This window comes from Nerophis ophidion, linkage group LG08 (genome assembly GCF_033978795.1).
Source record: "Nerophis ophidion isolate RoL-2023_Sa linkage group LG08, RoL_Noph_v1.0, whole genome shotgun sequence".
Lineage (NCBI taxonomy): Eukaryota > Metazoa > Chordata > Actinopteri > Syngnathiformes > Syngnathidae > Nerophis > Nerophis ophidion.
The window spans coordinates 57,280,007-57,297,387 of NC_084618.1; the positions used below are offsets into that span (position 1 = coordinate 57,280,007).

The following is a 17,381-nucleotide window of genomic DNA, read 5'->3' on the forward strand; positions in this document are numbered from 1 at the left end:
ATCCTATCCTATCCTACTTTTTTTTTGTATGTCATTGCCTGAAACAAATGAATAAATGAATTAATGAAAACATGAATCTGGAGCATTTTAAGTATCAGCCTCGGTGGGAGCAAAACGACCCCTGTTACTACTTGGTATTTGATCAATACCCAAATTTAGGGGTGGGGCGGGGGTGAAGTGGGAGGTCTCCGGGGGGGATGAAGAGAGAGAAGCCATGCAGGTGAATGGGATCTCAGTCCAGCACTCGACATGACCACAGCCCGGTGGCGACAGCGTAGGAGAAGGGAGCCCAGCAGTTGAGTGAGGAGCCATGATGGGACACAGGTTGCTGATATGTTGGAATGTTCCAGAAGGCACAGGATGCTGTTTGGTAAGCACGTGTATTTCTCTACAGCGCACATTGCACTCAATCAATGGCATGTGTGTTTCTAGAACCGCGGCTCATCGGCGAACATCCCGAAAAAAGTCATCTGTGTCAGCCTCTCCGCTTCCCTGCTCCTGATCCTCCTGACCCTGGGCCTGACTGGACAACTGGGGCTGCCTTATCTACACTCCAAGGTCTGATGTGAACCCCACCTGTGTTTCGCTCCTCGCCAAATTCATCGTCCCCGTTTTAGTCTTCACAGGCTGTCCGGATCATTGCCCCAGACCCGACCGGGGTCCTGCTCCTCAACCAGTCGGCGGTGGTGGACCAGCAGAACGGCCTAGTGACCTTTACTGTGACGTCGGGGATGAACCTCACATCCACCGTGCTCTTTGACATCAAACACGTACGTGTGGTAGCAGGACCGTACGAGGGAGAAGATGGCGTCTGAGACCTGTGTGTGTGTTTGCACAGGGCTTGATATGTTACCAGCCGCTCCGCCAGGAGAGCTGCTTCCTGCGGACCATGGAAACATCCGACTACGAGGACGTGGACTCCTTATTTCAAGCGTCAGCACACAAGGTAACACGGCGATTGATGACAGCGTGGAATCACATCCCTCCATCTTTAAAAGGAGGCTTGTGAAAACACGCTGAGACTTTTAAGGTTTCTGGACAAAAGGATCTCTTAGGAGTCCCTCTCTCCTGCTGGATTCCTTAAAACATCCGATCCCTGCAGCCTGGGATCTTCTTACGGAAGACCACAACGACCCAGAGTCTGAGTGCGGGAGCGGAAACAATGGCCTCACTGTGTGGGGGCTTTTTAGCTTTTAAGACTCCTTCTTTTTTGCACTGAAATGTAATATATCCAGTCAGATGTTGTTTGGCAATATAACCTTTAAAGTGATCATTAAATATTCAGCTTAATTATTATTTTTTTTTTATGTCACTAGGTTTTTAATAAGAGAAACCAATGCAAAAGTATTGCCTTTTATAAAGACGATAACATTTTGATTAGTAGTGTCCGATAAGTATTGATTTATTTGTACAGTAGTACCTCAATCTACAATCTTACCTGGTCCGTAAGGAAGCTCTTAAATCAAACCATTTGTATCTGAAATGAACTTTTCTCGTTGATATTAATTGAAATCAATTGCACACTTAACATTAACATGCCTTTTAAAATTAAAAAAGTGATGTAATGTGAATTATATTTGTATAGCGCTTTTGTCTAGTGACTCAAAGCGCTTTTACATAGTGAAACCCAATATCTAAGTTACATTCAAACCAGTGTGGGTGGCACTGGGAGCAGGTGGGTAAACTGTCTTGCCCAAGGACATAACGGCAGTGACTCCTATGACGAAAAACTATCTTTAAAATAAGAAATGTCATATAAAAACAATACATAAGAATGTAATAATAACAACTTAATAGTTTTATGATGTAATTTAGTTAAACTAACTTTAAAGTAAGAAATGTCATATTAAAAAAAATACATAAGAATGTAATAATAACAAACATAATAGTTGTATGATGTAATGTAATTATAATGCACAGTATTTACATTTTGGCTGCTTTTCTGTCAAACACACCATTAGCAGCGTTTTCATACTTATGGATGAATGTCCATCTCTTATATTTATTATTTTAACATTCTTGGCTGGTGTTGGACTAATTCTGCCTCAGTATGGTGCTTACTAGTAGTGGTATGCTCCAATTGCTTCACCAAGCACACACCATATGTTTGAGTATTTCTTTCTACGATTCAATGAATATCATCTTCTCAGCACTTTTATTCCCACTCACTTTCTTCCTTCCCATGGCTGAAAAAATTAAGTTGTGTCAATCTGTAGCTATAAGTTAATGCTAGCATGTAGGACCAGATGTTTAGGACAGATCTGTGACATTTGTTAACCTGTGCTAAATTGGCCCTGCCCACCTTGTCCAGATTTCTGCAAACTTGTCCGCTGTTTTGTGCTACAAAAATTTTCGTTTGTGCCGGTATGATTTGTAAGTTATCAACATTTTATGATTTTTATGGTATTAATAGGAAAAAGCTCTTCAAACCTGTCCCGATCGATTAAGCTATAAAGTCTTTCGGTATAATAGTTCTGAAGTTAAATGGGTTATACTTGTATCGTGCTTTTGTATCTTCAAAGTACTCAAAATGCTTTGACACTATTTCCACATTCACCCATTCACACACTGATGGCGGGAGCTCACCACGACTCATCAGGAGCAAGGGTGACGTGTCTTGGTAGAAGCTAGGTTGGTAGAAGCTGGGGATCGAACCAGGAACCCTCAGGTTGCTGGCACGGCCACTCTCCCAACTGTGCCACGCCTTCCCCTGCAAAAAATTCCATTTGTGCCCATACGGTTTGCAAGTTATCAACATGTTATGTTTTTATTATATTTCATGATTTTTATGTTTATTAACATGTTATTAGATTTTAAAGCCCAAATTTAACAAATACCTTTCAACATTTGGTGCTTGTGCCTCACAGAGAAAAGGTCCTGGGTTCGATTCTCGGGCTATTGTTTGTTTTTAAAATATAATGACTACACAACAGTGCTGTTGAAGTTGAGTCGGAACTCAAAGTAAACAACAACAAAATAAGCTATGTAAAAAGCAGACTGGTTTGGGGATAATTTGAGGAGGTGAATCATAATTTGTGAATAGCTTAAAAACTAAACTATTTAGACCAAACATTATTGCAGCACAAACAACTAGGACAGGTGTGGGGAGATATTGACATGGGTGGAGGGCTGGTTATGAATAACAATACGCTAAAAACATAAAATGGTAATAACTTCAAAAACGTAATTGCACAATCCAAAATGTTTGCAGCACAAACCAGCAGCAACTAGCGCAAACGTTTAGGTAGATTTAGTGTGGGGTGGAGGTGGGTGAGCAATTAAAAAAAAAAACACTAAAACTACAATTGTTAAGACCAAAACATTTTGCAGCACAGACATAGCACACATAAATGGGACGAGTTTGGGGAGATTTTGACATATTTAGGGTCTCGTCATTGTTAATATGACCTAAATTACACGTTAATAACAAGAAAAAAAAAAACCTAAATAACTTAAAAACCATAACGACACTGTCAACATTGTTTGCAGCACAAATGAATGAGGCGAGTGTGGGTAGATTGCAACAAAGTTAGCGCCTAGGCATGGGTAATATAACATTGATTATGCATCCATCTACCACTTGTACATTTTGAGATTGCCGGTGGTGCTGGAGCTTATCTCAGCTGCATTTGAGCGGAAGGCGAGGTACACTCTGGACAAGTCGCCACCTCATCACAGGGCCAACACCGACAGACAACATTCACACTTACATTCACACACTAGGGACCATTTAATGTTGCCAATCAACCTTTTTTTTGCGTAAATAACATAAAATATTAATATAAAAACTATAGTAGTTGGACCCAAAAAATTTGCAGCACAAACGAATGGAACAAGTTTAGGTAATTTTGACAAGGTGGGAGGTGTGGTCAGAAAATGTATTTTAAAATAACTTAAAAACCGTAAAGTTAAAGTACCACTGATAGTCACACACACACTAGGTGTGATGAAATTATCCTCTGCTTTTGATCCATCCCCCTGTTCCACCCCCTGGGATGTGAGGGGAGCAGTGAGCAGCAGTGGTGATTCAACACCCAATTCCAACCCTTGATACAGAGTGCCAAGCAGGGAGGTAATGGGTACCATTTTTATTGTCTTTGGTATGACTCGGCCGGGGATTGAACTCAAAACCTACCAATCTCAGGGCGGACACACTAACCACTAGGCCACAGAGTAGGTTGTAACGGCAGTTTGCAGGAGTACACGTACAGTATCCCAAACTATTGGATCAGGTTTGGTGAGATTTGGACAAGGTGGGGCTGGGACAACTTTACACAGGCAGGGATGCTTGTAACTCAAATTTCTGCTTGCAACTTAAAGCATGACAATTAGCCAAGAGACAGTTGTTATCTCAAAACACTCCTGAGTTGAGGTACCACTGTATTTGTACAAACCCTGTTTCTATATGAGTTGGGAAATTGTGTTAGATGTAAATATAAATGGAAAACAATGATTTGCAAATTATCTTCAACCCATATTCAGTTGAATATGCTACAAAGACAACATCTTTGATGTTCAAACTGATAAACTTTTTTTTTTTTTGCAAATAATCATTAACTTTAGAATGTGATGCCAGCAACACGTGACAAAGATGTTGGGAAAGGTGGCAATAAATACTGATAAAGTTGAGTAATGCTCATCAAACACTTATTTGGGACATCCCACAGGTGTGCAGGCTAATTGGGAACAGTTGGGTGCCATGATTGGGTATAAAAACAGCTTCCCAATAATGCTCAGTCTTTCACAAGAAAGGCTGGGACGAGGTATACCCCTTTGTCCACAACTGCGTGACCAAATAGTGAAACAGTTTAAGAACAACATCTCTCAAAGTGCAAGTGTAAGAAATGTAGCGATTTCAACATCTACGGTCCATAATATCATCAAAAGGTTCAGAGAATCTGGAGAAATCATTCCACGTAAGCGGCATGGCCAGGAACCAGCATTGAAGGACCGTGACCTTCGATCCCTCAGACGGCACTGTATCAAAAACCGTCATCAATCTCTAAAGGATATCACCACATGGGCTCAGGAATACTTCACAAAACCACTGTCACTAAATACAGTTGGTCGCTACATCTGTAAGTGCAAGTTAAAGCTCTACTATGCAAAGCGAAAGCCATTTATCAACATCCAGAAACGGCACCAGCTTCTCTGGGCCCAAGATTATCTAAGATGGACTGATGCAAAGTGGAAAAGTGTTCTGTGGTCTGACGAGTCCATATTTCAAACTGTTTTTGGAAATATTCGACATCGTGTCATCCGGACCAAAGGGGAAGCGAACCATCCAGACTGTTATGGACGCAAAGTTCAAAAGCCAGCATCTATGATGGTATGGGGGTGCATTAGTGCCCAAGGCATGGGTAACTTACACATCTGTGAAGGCACCATTAATGCTGAAAGGTACATACAGGTTTTGGAACAACATATGCTGCCATATAAGCGCCGTCTTTTTCATGGACGCCCCTGCTTATTTCAGCAAGACAATGCCGAGCCACATTCAGCACGTGTTACAACAGTGTGGCTTTGTAAAAAAATAAGTTTATTATTTGCACAAAAAAAAAATACGTTTATGAGTTTGAACATCAAATATCTTGTCTTTGTAGTGCATTCAATTGAATGAGTCGAAAAGGATTTGCAAATCATTGTATGCCGTTTATATTTACATCTAACACAATTTCCCAACTCATATGGAAACGGGGTTTGTAGTTTATCCTCCTGAGACATTTAGGTTAGCACAGCTGCAGTTTGAATCTTTGTAATTTTCTGTCCAGAGTGACTTGCAGCTGTCTGTGAATGAGACCCAGAGGCGCACAGAGTTCTTAGGGGTTGTGGCTGCCAGTCAGGCTGACATGTCCACCCTGGAGGAACCTTTCCAAGTCCTATGTCGGGACAGAACCATCCACTGGACGAAGAGGGCTGACGGTAAATGTTCACTTACTCGCATTATAGGCGAGGCTTGTTCAATGAAAGTAGCAATTATTACTCCGCCGGGAGGTTATGTATTGGCTGGGGGTGCAGCCATTGTCACCTGTCCATTGCACTCAACTCAGCAACGCATTGCAGACGGTTGCTAACTTTGCTCGGTTCTTCATTGTATGTTTTTGCAGATTGATTTGCTTGTTTGTTTGTCTGTTAGTCAGCAACATAGCTCAAAAAGTTTTCAGGGAATAAAACTTAAAAGAAATGTCAGAAATGGGATAAGGACAAGTCACTAGAATTTGAGGGTTACGTTGATCACAGTTTGGATTAAATATTGTTTAAAAACTAATTATTTGCTTTCAGGAGATTCCGATGGCTTTTCAAGATGACTGTGGTAGAAAAAAATTCCGCCAAGTAGGGATTATTGATTATTACCCAATATCTTCAGAGAAAGCGCATAAAAAAACTGTTTACGGCCTTCGAAATAAAATTCCAAGCATGAAGTTGGCAAGTTGTGTAAATCGTAAATAAAAACAGAGTACGTTGATTTGCAAATCCTTTTCAACCAATATTCAATTGGATAGACTGCAAAGACAAGATACTTAACATTCAAACTGATAAACTTTTGTTATGTTTTGAAAATATTAGCTCATTTGGAATTTGATGCCTGCAACAGGTTTCAAAAAAAGTTGGCACAAGTGGCAAACAAGACTGAGAACGTTGAGGAATCCTCATCAAACACTTATTTGGACTATCCCACAAGTGAACAGGCTAATTGGGAACAGGTGGGTGCCATGATTGGGTGTAAAAGCAACTTCCGTGAAATGCTTAGTCAATCACAAACGAGGATGGGGTGAGGGACACCACTTTGTGAACAAATTGTCCAACAGTTTAAGAACAATATTTCTCAACGAGCTATAAATACACACACACACACACATATAATCTTATAAACGCACGCACACACACACGCACCCTGGCGCCTCAGGAGTGGGAAGCAGTGGGGTGGTGGTTCCCCTCTTTAGGAAAGGGGAACCAGAAGGTGTGTTCCTACTATCATGGGATCACACTCCTCAGCCTTTCCGGTAAGGTCTATTCAGGTGTACAGAAGAGGAAGCTATGCCCCTTAGTAAAACCTCGGATTCAGGGAGAGCAGTGTGGCTTTTTGTCCCGGTTGTGAAACGGTGAACCAGCTCTGTTCTTTTGGCAAGGTTCTTGAGGGTGCATGGTAGTTTGCCCAACCAGTCTACATGTGCCTTGTGGACTTGGAGAAGGCATTCGACAGTGTGCCATGAGAAGTCCTGTGGGGAGTGCTCAGACAGTATGGGGTATCGGACTGACTGATTGTGGCGGCCCGTTCCCTGTATGATCAGTGTCAGAGCTTGATCCGCATTTCCCGCAGTAAGTCAGACAAGTTTCCAGAGAGGGCTGTCCTTTGTCACCGATCCTGTTCATAACTTTTATTGACAGAATTTCTAGGCGCAGCCACAGCGCTGAAGGGATCGGGTTTGGTGGCTGTAGGATTAGGTCTCTACTTTTAGCAGACGATGTGGTGCTGATGGCTTCATCTGGCCAGGATCTCCTGCACTCACTGGATCGGTTTGCAGCAGAGTGTGAAGCGACTGGGTGGGGATTCAGCACCTTCATGTCTGAGTCCATGGTTCTTGCCTGGAAAATGGTTGGAGTGCCATCTCAGAGTTGCGGAGGAGTTCAAGTACCCCAGTGTCTTGTTCATGAGTGAGGGAGGAGTGGATTGTGAGATCGACAGGCGGATCGGTACGGCATCTGCAGTAATGCGGAAGCTGTATCGATCTGTCGATGGAGCTGAGCCTTAAGGCAAAGCTCTTAATTTACTGGACTACATGGTCGTCTACAACCTTGTCTCCTTTCTTAGGGCCAGGCAAACAGAGGCTGGTCTACTTCTGCATCGACATCTGCTTTCCCAACAACATCTGTGTGTCCGTGTGCTTCTACTACCTGCCTGACTGACAGCTCACCAAGGGAAGTCATTTTTAGATAGCTTATAAGACTGGAAGAAAAAAAAACAGTTGTTGGGATAAATAAGAAAAAAATGGTATTGCTTCTCCATTTGTACTTCCTGTAACCATTGTAATGCAACGTCACACATGTGTGCCAATAATAAACGCTGGGTGTCTTGTTAGTTTTTTTTATTTTTAATTGAAAAACAAAACATGTATGATTGTTTTAATTTCCTTTTAACACGCCTTCCTTATTTTTTTGATAAGCTTAACACTATTTTTGGGGGGCTATACACACACACACCACAGTTTGTATTAAAACCAATTAATGGTGCACCTCTTAAATAGTAGTAAATACTTCCGTTTATAATAGTGTCCTGTGCTGGATCTCAGAACCATAAGGTGGATTATGTCTTGCGGGTTTTTTAAGGTGATCGCATACCAAGAGGCGTGTACCAGTTTTCTCCTTGGCCGTCTCGTTTTCAGCGTTAGTCCTTTTTTTCCTCCCACCCTCCTGCTCTTCAGCTCAGCACACTGTCATTAAAGGCCAGACACACCACGGCCTTCTGGTGGCCGCTGTACTCCCTCTTGATCTCCCCGGTCTCCACACACCACAGACGGGCCAGGTTGTCCGAGGAAGCTGCGAAGAAACATTTAATTTATATTGCAGTATTGATCCGAACGTAAGTCTCATATTCAGTGTTTAGTGAATAATACAAATAAACTTGAGTCAGAGCTTTTGTTCCTGTCAAAAAATGAATCAGTGATCCAGATTGGCAACTGCTGGAAAAAAAAAAACAGGTGTCCTGAGAGTTTTAGAAAGTTACTGAACAACATAGGCGTTATGATTAGTTATATTCTAATATGATGATCAATGAAGCTGAGTCATTAAACAACTGTCAAACAGCAAATAAATATGACATACTTTTTTGTGTAACCCACCATTTGTAACAATATGTAGTTACATTGTCTGCAAATAATACACTTTCAAGGGGAACTGCCTTTTTTATTTTTATTTTTTAAATCATTCCCAATCCTATAAAACAGGGGTGTACGAAAATGGCCAGGACACCAAAAGACAGTGTTCTTGTCTCTCAAAGATTGTAAATGATGGGCCTCTTTAGTGCCTTTGTAACTTTACAAATGTTGTTTGTATAGGAGATTGAACAATTTCGGTCCCGGTATCGATCCCTGGGGTACGCTGCAACATATATTTAAAGCTTCAGATGTGTGTTCGCCGAGCTTAACGTATTACTACGATTGTAATTTGTTCATTAAGATATAAATTATTGTGTCAAATGCTTTGGTTAGATACATAAACACTGCAGATGAACACTGTTTACCATCTATTGCATTGGTAATTTACGTGAAACATAAATAAAATGTATTTAAAATGCCACACTTTACCTGTGACGATATACTGCGAGTCCCCCGAGAAGGCGCAGTCCCACATCCAGCCTCTAGATGTCTCTCCGGGATTGTTGCTCTTGATGCTTAGCTCTGTCATGAGGGAGAAGTTGGACGTCCTCCAGATCTTGCAGGTCTGATCAGCGGAGCAGGTGGCCAACAGACTAAAGATGACAACATAAGATGCTTCAAGAGCAGTGTAGATGTTTCCCTCTCTTTAAATTGGACATGGTTTCATGTTTTAATGGTGGCTGTATTTGAAAGTGGTTTGACGACGCTCAACATTTATCAGCAGAAATACGCTTTATAGATGTGACGCTGTGTCACTGCATGTTTGTGAGTACAGTACAGTATGCTCTTAGCCTGTAATTGCTGTGTTTAATATAAACAAGTGACATATCATAGGGGCTACAGTACCAGCGATAGAAATTTAGAGCTTTTTATGTGTGCATGCTTTATTCATGGTTTGTCACCAATTGCTGTGGGTCTCTTGAAATACAACATCCTTGAATAGAAAATGATATACTTTATCCAAATTGTTGGGTTTATAAAGATAATAGTTTAATTTCCAGATAGTCCAAATATTAATGCTGACAAAGCTTCCTAAAGCTACTACATAATTAATTATGACGTTTTTGAGCAGGCAGATACAACAGATGTGACAATAGCGAACAAATCAAGTCTTTTGAACAGCTTATGGACTGAAATTTGGACTAGAAAAAGAGTTAGTCTAAAGGAAAAAAGCAGCATTTAGATGAACTTTTCACACTCATTTTTCTGATGGTGGTATGTAAAGTAGTTCATGCGTATATACACACTAGGTAGGGTAGTACTATTTTGGATAAAAAATGTTTATGATAGTTTTATTGTATTTTTTTATTCTTACCTATTATATGTGGATTTTTCTAAGTGCCCTGTGGTAAAAAACTTTTAGGTGGGGGAAAATTCTAAATAGTAATTTTATTGAGGCTGCAACTATCGTTTATTTCACTAATCAAGTAATCTATCAATTAGTTTGTTCGATTTATCAGATAAAAAAAACTTTATAGTGTGTTTTTAGGGGAAAATAGGGGAAATAAAATCTATTCAGCTTGACATAACCGTTATTCTTTTGTTATAATAAATTCACAACATCATCAACATTGAAATTGCACTTAACATTTGTGCATTAATAATAATAACAAATGAAAACATTATAGGCTGTTAGCTGCCACACAGATCATGGCATCTACACACTATCGCTCTTCTGCGCACTATTAATGCTGCCGTATGGGAAACTCGGTCCATGTATTTAAAGTTCCATGCCATGGATTCTGGATTTAATCATTTTTTTTTTTTTTTTTAATAAATTAATCTCACTAAACATTTAATTATCGCAACAATATTTTAATCGAAGCTTCTTTTTTTTCCAATCAAATAATCGTTGCAGTCTAAATGTTATTATCAGAGCATGTGATATAGCACCAGCTTTATGGAATATTTACAATGAAAACACAACACAAATAAAATTATAGTCAACATTTCAAAATAATAGAATAAAATTGGTGTAATTGAAATGATTTTGATGCACATCTTATCCTAAAACTGCTAACCGGGATTGTCAGTTTGATTAGGAAACAAAGGTTAAAAGAATAACTGCAATAACGAGCCAGTCTTTTTTTCGACTCTTTGAAAGAAACAGCCCATCAAGAGCCAAAAATCCAAATCTAGCAGATACTCACGTGGAATCAGGGCTAAACTTGCAGCGCAGAGAGTAGCGTTTGTGTGCAGGGATCTTAGTTTTGGGAATGAGCTGCGTCACCTCGTCTCCTACACCTCCAGCAACGTTCCACACGTAGCAATTCCCCTGCAAAGGAGGACGACTGGTTGATGAGGCTGTCGTTTATTTTGAAAGACGATTATGTTGAGTGACTGACGGAGCTGTTGACGGCCGCCATGTAACTGGCGTCCGGGTCGATGTGAACGGCGTTGACCGACACTTCTGGCTCGGGAATCAGCTGCTCATTGTGGTCCGTCTTCAGATCCCAAATATGTATCACACCACTCTGGTCTCCAACTATTAGTTCCGCCTAAAATACAGGGTTGGCGTTACTAAAAATAAAAAACCAAACTTAAAAGTGCATCCGGAAAGTATTCACAGCGCTTCACTTTTTCCACATTTTGTTTTGTTACAGTGTTTTTTCAAAATTGAATACATTCATTGTTTTCCTCAAAATTATACAGACAAAACCCAAAAATGGCAATGTGAATTAACATTTTTTCAATGTTATCAAAAATTAAAAATCACATCCCGCCTTGTATTTACACAGACATCCTGCATGAAAACCAACGCTTGAAATCCAACCTGATGGCGCTTGAGAGTTTCTGCAAAGAGGAATTGGTGAAACTGCTAAAAGAAGTGTGCAAAGCTTGTGGCATCGTATTCAAAAATACTTGAGTCTGTAATTACTGCCAAAGTCTGCATAAACAAAGTATTGAGCAAAGTTTGTGACTACTTCTGTACATGTCAGTTTTTATTTTTAATACATGTACAAATAAATAAATAAATAAATGTTCAGAATGTCATTATATCGGATATTGTGTGTAAACTTTTTAGGACAAAAAATTAATTTATTCCATTTTGTAACCATGATTCGACAAATACACTGGTCAAAAATTGGTGGTCCAAGAGAAGGTTAGAAAGGCTGAAATCATGGGTATCCAAGCACCAAATGAATAATATTACCTTAAGCAACACAATTTCCAAAATAACAAAGGCTTTCATTGAGGTAGAACTATCACATGTTTTACTATCTAACATTAGAGCTAGTAGGCAACCTAGGATGGAGTCAGATCTCTTGGTTGCTTCATTGGGTCTGCTGAGGTCTCTGGCCATGCGCCCCCCCCTCCAACAGACGATGGCGTGGAGCACTGCAGACGTCACTGCAATGCACAGTATGTGATGTTTAAGTGGGTTTTTTATATTGTTGTTGCATGGTGCAATCGGATGTGCGCAATATGTATTATTTGTAGTATTATGTATAGCTCATGTTTTGTTGTGTTTTACGTCTGGAGTTGTATTTAGAGGCCCTGCGATGAGGTGGCGACTTGTCCAGGGTGTACCCTGCCTTCCGCCCGATTGTAGCTGAGATAGGCGCCAGCGCCCCCCGCGACCCCGAAAGGGAATAAGCGGTAGAAAATGGATGGATGGATGGTGTATTTAGAAATGGCGCCACAGCTGGTTGCATCAGCTCTGTGCTGTTTTTAATGCATTTCATGTCCTTTGATGTTTCCCTCTAGTTTTCATGTGTTTTTTACCTTACTTTTTGTATCTGCACAGCAACCACCAAGTAAGTTCCCCATTGTGGAATGAATACGGTCTACCCTATCGTTGACAATCCGCATTATTTTGTAACAATCTACTTTTTTATTGATATGCTAAAGTTTAGCCCATTACAATGTTTTTAACATTGTTAAAACATACATTTAAAAACCTCGCTACGACTCCAACTCCGACAGGGATTTGCAAAACAAGCACCGGTACGAGTGATGTGTGCCACGAGAACCACAGTAAACACAGTGAGGAAATGTGCTGTCATTTCTTATTAGCGACAGAGTGAATACGTTTGGGGTAATAATTTTATATGAAGCACCTTGTCATTGAATTGCTTGTATTCCCCACACGTGACTTACTCCCGGAAGTGAAAAACTGGTCAACCAAGCCAACAGCTACTGCGCAACAAACGGAGTGCGAACTATCACAGTACGCAAAGGGCCTAGATCTTACTGCAAAAAGCAGATACGAGCAAAAAAAAAAATCCAACTATACAGTGGAACATATCCCTGTACATTATCAAAAAAGATATGTCGAGTGATATCAAGTATCATCCTTAGGTGAAGTTCCAAGACATATCGAAATATTGTGTGCTCCAGACATCGTTCTACACGACAAAACAGATGAAAACTCGGAAAACATGGAGGTCTACAACTTCTTTGTGTGTGGCTGTGTCAAGTAAAAGAGTATCAACTCCCCTGGATAATTCATGCATCGTTGATGATTGGGTAAGGTTACGTTTTATGATTTAACTTCGTGTCAACTGCTATGTTTGTTGCCTTTTTGCGGTTGCATGCACCATTTACGAGTATGCGTGTTTTTCCCCATCTTCATTAATATATAACTATAAATGTCAACGTTGTGTAATTGCTGTAAGCTTCATTTAAGATTGCTGCCTTTGGTAAAAGCTTAACTCTTTTAGGTTATGCCAACATTTGCTTTCTTTGATTTCGACTTGCCGTGTTGGTGCTTTTTGAAACACTTGTAGCGAACATATGTTTTAAGAAGTACAAATAATATCAAGACAAAACTTCAATGGGGAATAATAAATATTAGTTTATTAAAGTATGTCAAACGAACCTTTGACAAAATGATCATGGCGAACTCATGCATTCTTCAACTGTGCTCCCTTGGACTGTTTTTCGTAAAATACTGTATACTCTTCTGCCCTTCTTGATGACCTCTCGAGGAGCTCTGAAGAAACATTTATCTTTTTTGTGATTTGAATGTTTTGTACTGTCAGAAAAACTAAATGGCGCCTACTACCCATTTAGAACAGACGATGGCTTGACCACCTCGCATATTTAATGAGCCCGATGTGGCGCCATTTAAATCCAAGCCAATCATTTTCACTTGACATATGCTTCCTAATGCGAAACGGGGCCCACCCACGGAATGCAAATCCCTACGAAGAGCACATGTTCTGCATTTAGGGTGTGGTAACCTTGATATCTGTGAACAGAACAATCACCTGACTGACATGACAAATGACAATTTGCAGAGTAACATAAAGGCTGTCCGCAATTGTAGTATACCCACCGCATTTTACATCAACTTCAAATAGTTGGTTGATTCAACCATCTAATGGCTAATTTAATATTAAGCTTATGTTGACAGCACATTTCAAATTGGATGACGTTTAATGTAAAAGGGGACTTCATTGTTTTGCGTTGTCCTGAGTTGTCGCCGGCTGTGCTTGAACAAAGATCACACAGCGCACAGAATGTCGTACACAAAGTATTTTTGTAGTCAGACTTATGATCCTTTTTGTCCTCGACCTCAGTGTCCTTAAAAGTAGTTTCCGCCATGGCTGTAACATAAAATGTGGAAAAAGGGAAGCTCTGTGAATAAAGTAAAACGTACCAATGATTGTCACACACAATAAGTGTGTGTGACAAAACTTTAAATTTGTCCTCTGCATTTGACCAATCCCCTTGTTCACTCCCTGGGAGGTGAGGGGAGCAGTGGGGAGCAGCGGTGCCGCGCCCGGGAATCATTTTTGGGGATTCAACCCCCAATTCCAACCCTTGATGCTGAGTGCCAAGCAGGGAGGTAATGGGTCCCATTTTAATAGTCTTTGATATGACTCGGTCGGGGTTTGGACTCACAACCTACCGATCTCAGGGCGGACACTCTAACCACAAGGCCACTGAGTAGGTCACTAGGCCATTGAGCAAGTTGGATGCACTGTAAAAGTGAATGTTCTACCTGGTTTGGATGAAGGCACACACAATTGATTGGCGCGTTGACCTGGAAGATCCTCTGACATTGTAGATTCCGTGACCTTATGGGGGATTATTGAATGAATGACAACAATGATAATGTTACACGTTTCTATATGTAGGTGTATTTCAGCGGTGTACCTCAGGTCCCAGATACGAGCCATGCAATCTTCTCCTCCTGTGTACATCCAGCGCCCATCTTCATGGAAGCCCACTGACGTGATGTTCTTGCTCACGCCGTCATAGTTAATCACCGGGTTGGGGTTGTTGGAGTTCAGATCGTACATGCGGATGTGCTGATAACCTTAAAAAGGACAGCTGGATTAAAGGCCCACTGAAACCCACTACTACCGACCACACAGTCTGATAGTTCATAAATCAATGATGAAATGTTAACATTGCAACACATGCCAATACGGCCGGTTTAGTTTCCTAAATTGCAATTTTAAATTTCCCGCAAAGTATCCTGTTGAAAACGTTGTGGAACGAATACGCATATGATGACGCGTGCGCGTGACGTCACCGGTGTTAGCGGACATGTTCTTCCAGCACCGATCACGGCTAAAAGTAGTCTGTTTTTATCGCATAATTACACAGTATTCTGGACTTCTGTGTTGCTGAATCTTTTGCAATTTGTTCAATAGAGACTACAAAGAAGAAAGGTGTTGGTGGAAAGCGGCGTATTGCAGCCGGCTGTAGCAACACAAACACAGCCGGTGTTTCTTTGCTTGTTGTGAAGCTATAATATAAAGCAGAGCGGTCAAACGTACATGTTTCTCTACCACATGTTAACCAGCAGGTTTCGGTGAGAAAATTGTGGTAATAAGTCGGCTCTTACCGTAAACATGAGCAGAGCTTGTGTCGTTCCTCCTGCAGCTGTCAAAGAGGCAGCTGTGACTTTCTTGGCTCCTCCGTGGCTTCCCTCAGAGACACTGGCGGTCACCACACCCCTCCGACTTTCAGGTATGACTATATAATCTCACTAAAACACTAGTAACACAATAAGCAGATAAAGTATTTTCCAGAATTATCCTAGTAAATGTGTCTGAATCCCTCTCACTGCCCTAGTCTTTTTTTTTCCTGTTAGTCCTTCACTCTCACTATCCTCATGCACGAATCTTTCATCCTCGCTCAAATTAATGGGGAAATTGTCGCTTTCTTTGTCCGAATCGCTCTAGCCGCTGGTGGCCATGATTGTAAACAATGTGAGGATGTGAGGAGCTCTACAACCAGTGACGTTACGCGCACATCGTCTGCTACTTCCGGTACAGGCAAGGCTTTTTTATTAGCGACCAAAAGTTGCAAATTCTATCGTCGATGTTCTGTACTAAATCCTTTAAGCAAAAATATGGCAATATCGCGAAATGATCAAGTATGACACATAGAATGGACCTGCTATCCCCGTTTGGATAAGAACATCTCATTTCAGTAGGCCTTTAAATGCAGTACATCATTGGATTATACGTCCCACTGGATGTGAATTCTCCCTGCCCACTGGGTGTGAGTTTTCCTTGCCCTTTTGTGGGTTCTTCCGAGGATGTTGTAGTCGTAATGATTTGTGCAGTCCTTTGAGACATTTGTGATTTGGGGCTATATAAATAAACATTGATTGATTGATTAAATGCAGTACATCACTTTTTTTCTTCTTCGTCCAATTACTAACCTGCAGCAGCAATCATACTCCTGTCAGGTGTTATTTCAAGTGAATTCACTTGCTGGGAAGAAATAGTTAAGACATTATTTAAGAACAATTATGAACCCCACGCTTGTCTCCTTGCCAACCGGGAGTGTGCTGCTAGCCAATTAAAAGGATACGGAGTCCTGGTGCTGGACTGTCCGGGTGCAAATCCCGCTGTGGGCCTGCCAGAAGCGGACTGTGTGGTCGTACCCAGCCGTGGCTAGAATGACCGGGTCGCTGCCCACAGTCCCTTGATTCACGTTCATGATGTACTGCTCGCTACCCCCCTGGCCAAAAGTACAACGTACAACAAAACACATGCAATGTTAATGTTGTATTAGACATTTACATGACTAAATATCTTGTCAGCTAACAAGTAGCGTAGCGTAGCTCTGCTAAATGGGTTGGACAAGTCAATATGTATCATTTTACAAAACGAGACGTGGATATTACCACGGGGAATTATTGAAAGTTAAGATTTAGGAAAGATACATTTTGTTTCAATTACCTTTAACAGTTGGCGCGGTGGGTAGACTCCTCGTACGTTATTGTAAACAGTTCCCTATAGCAACACGTACGAATGGAAAGGTTCCGCGTTTGCCGTGCTGCCATCTGCTGGCTCCTTTTTATAAATGACAAGTAAATTTAAAAAATGAAAGCAAATGTGCAATTCTTCATTACCAACCGTGATCAATATTTGTAATATTATTGGCTTGCGATACTCGACGAATGCTGATTATTGCATCAAACGTTTCTTTGCTGTCATACTCGTTTTGATTGATTGATTGCAACTTTTATTAGTATATTGCACAGTACAGTACATATTCGTACAATTGACCACTAAATGGTAACACTCGAATACG

The 17,381-nt window shown here is 40.8% G+C and overlaps 2 protein-coding genes across 2 annotated transcripts; one reads left to right on the forward strand and one right to left on the reverse strand.

Moving 5' to 3' along the window:
• Positions 1–310: 310 nt before the first annotated feature.
• bricd5 (BRICHOS domain containing 5) lies at positions 311–8,066 on the forward strand. The gene is made up of 7 exons (XM_061909829.1): positions 311–370; positions 433–558; positions 618–770; positions 839–946; positions 1,673–1,675; positions 5,772–5,922; positions 7,814–8,066. Exons 1-7 carry the CDS (start codon positions 311–313, stop codon positions 7,906–7,908), a joined length of 696 nt encoding a protein of 231 aa, XP_061765813.1. The 3' UTR covers positions 7,909–8,066.
• A 6-nt stretch (positions 8,067–8,072) lies between these two features.
• Positions 8,073–17,177, reverse strand: mlst8 (MTOR associated protein, LST8 homolog (S. cerevisiae)). Its single transcript, XM_061909048.1, has 9 exons — positions 17,027–17,177; positions 16,656–16,805; positions 16,504–16,555; positions 14,982–15,144; positions 14,827–14,902; positions 11,222–11,374; positions 11,027–11,151; positions 9,306–9,469; positions 8,073–8,538 (listed from the first exon to the last, which is right to left on the reverse strand). The coding sequence occupies exons 2-9, from the start codon at positions 16,782–16,784 to the stop codon at positions 8,420–8,422; spliced, it is 981 nt and encodes a 326-aa protein (XP_061765032.1). The 5' UTR covers positions 16,785–16,805; positions 17,027–17,177; the 3' UTR covers positions 8,073–8,419.
• Positions 17,178–17,381: the final 204 nt, after the last annotated feature.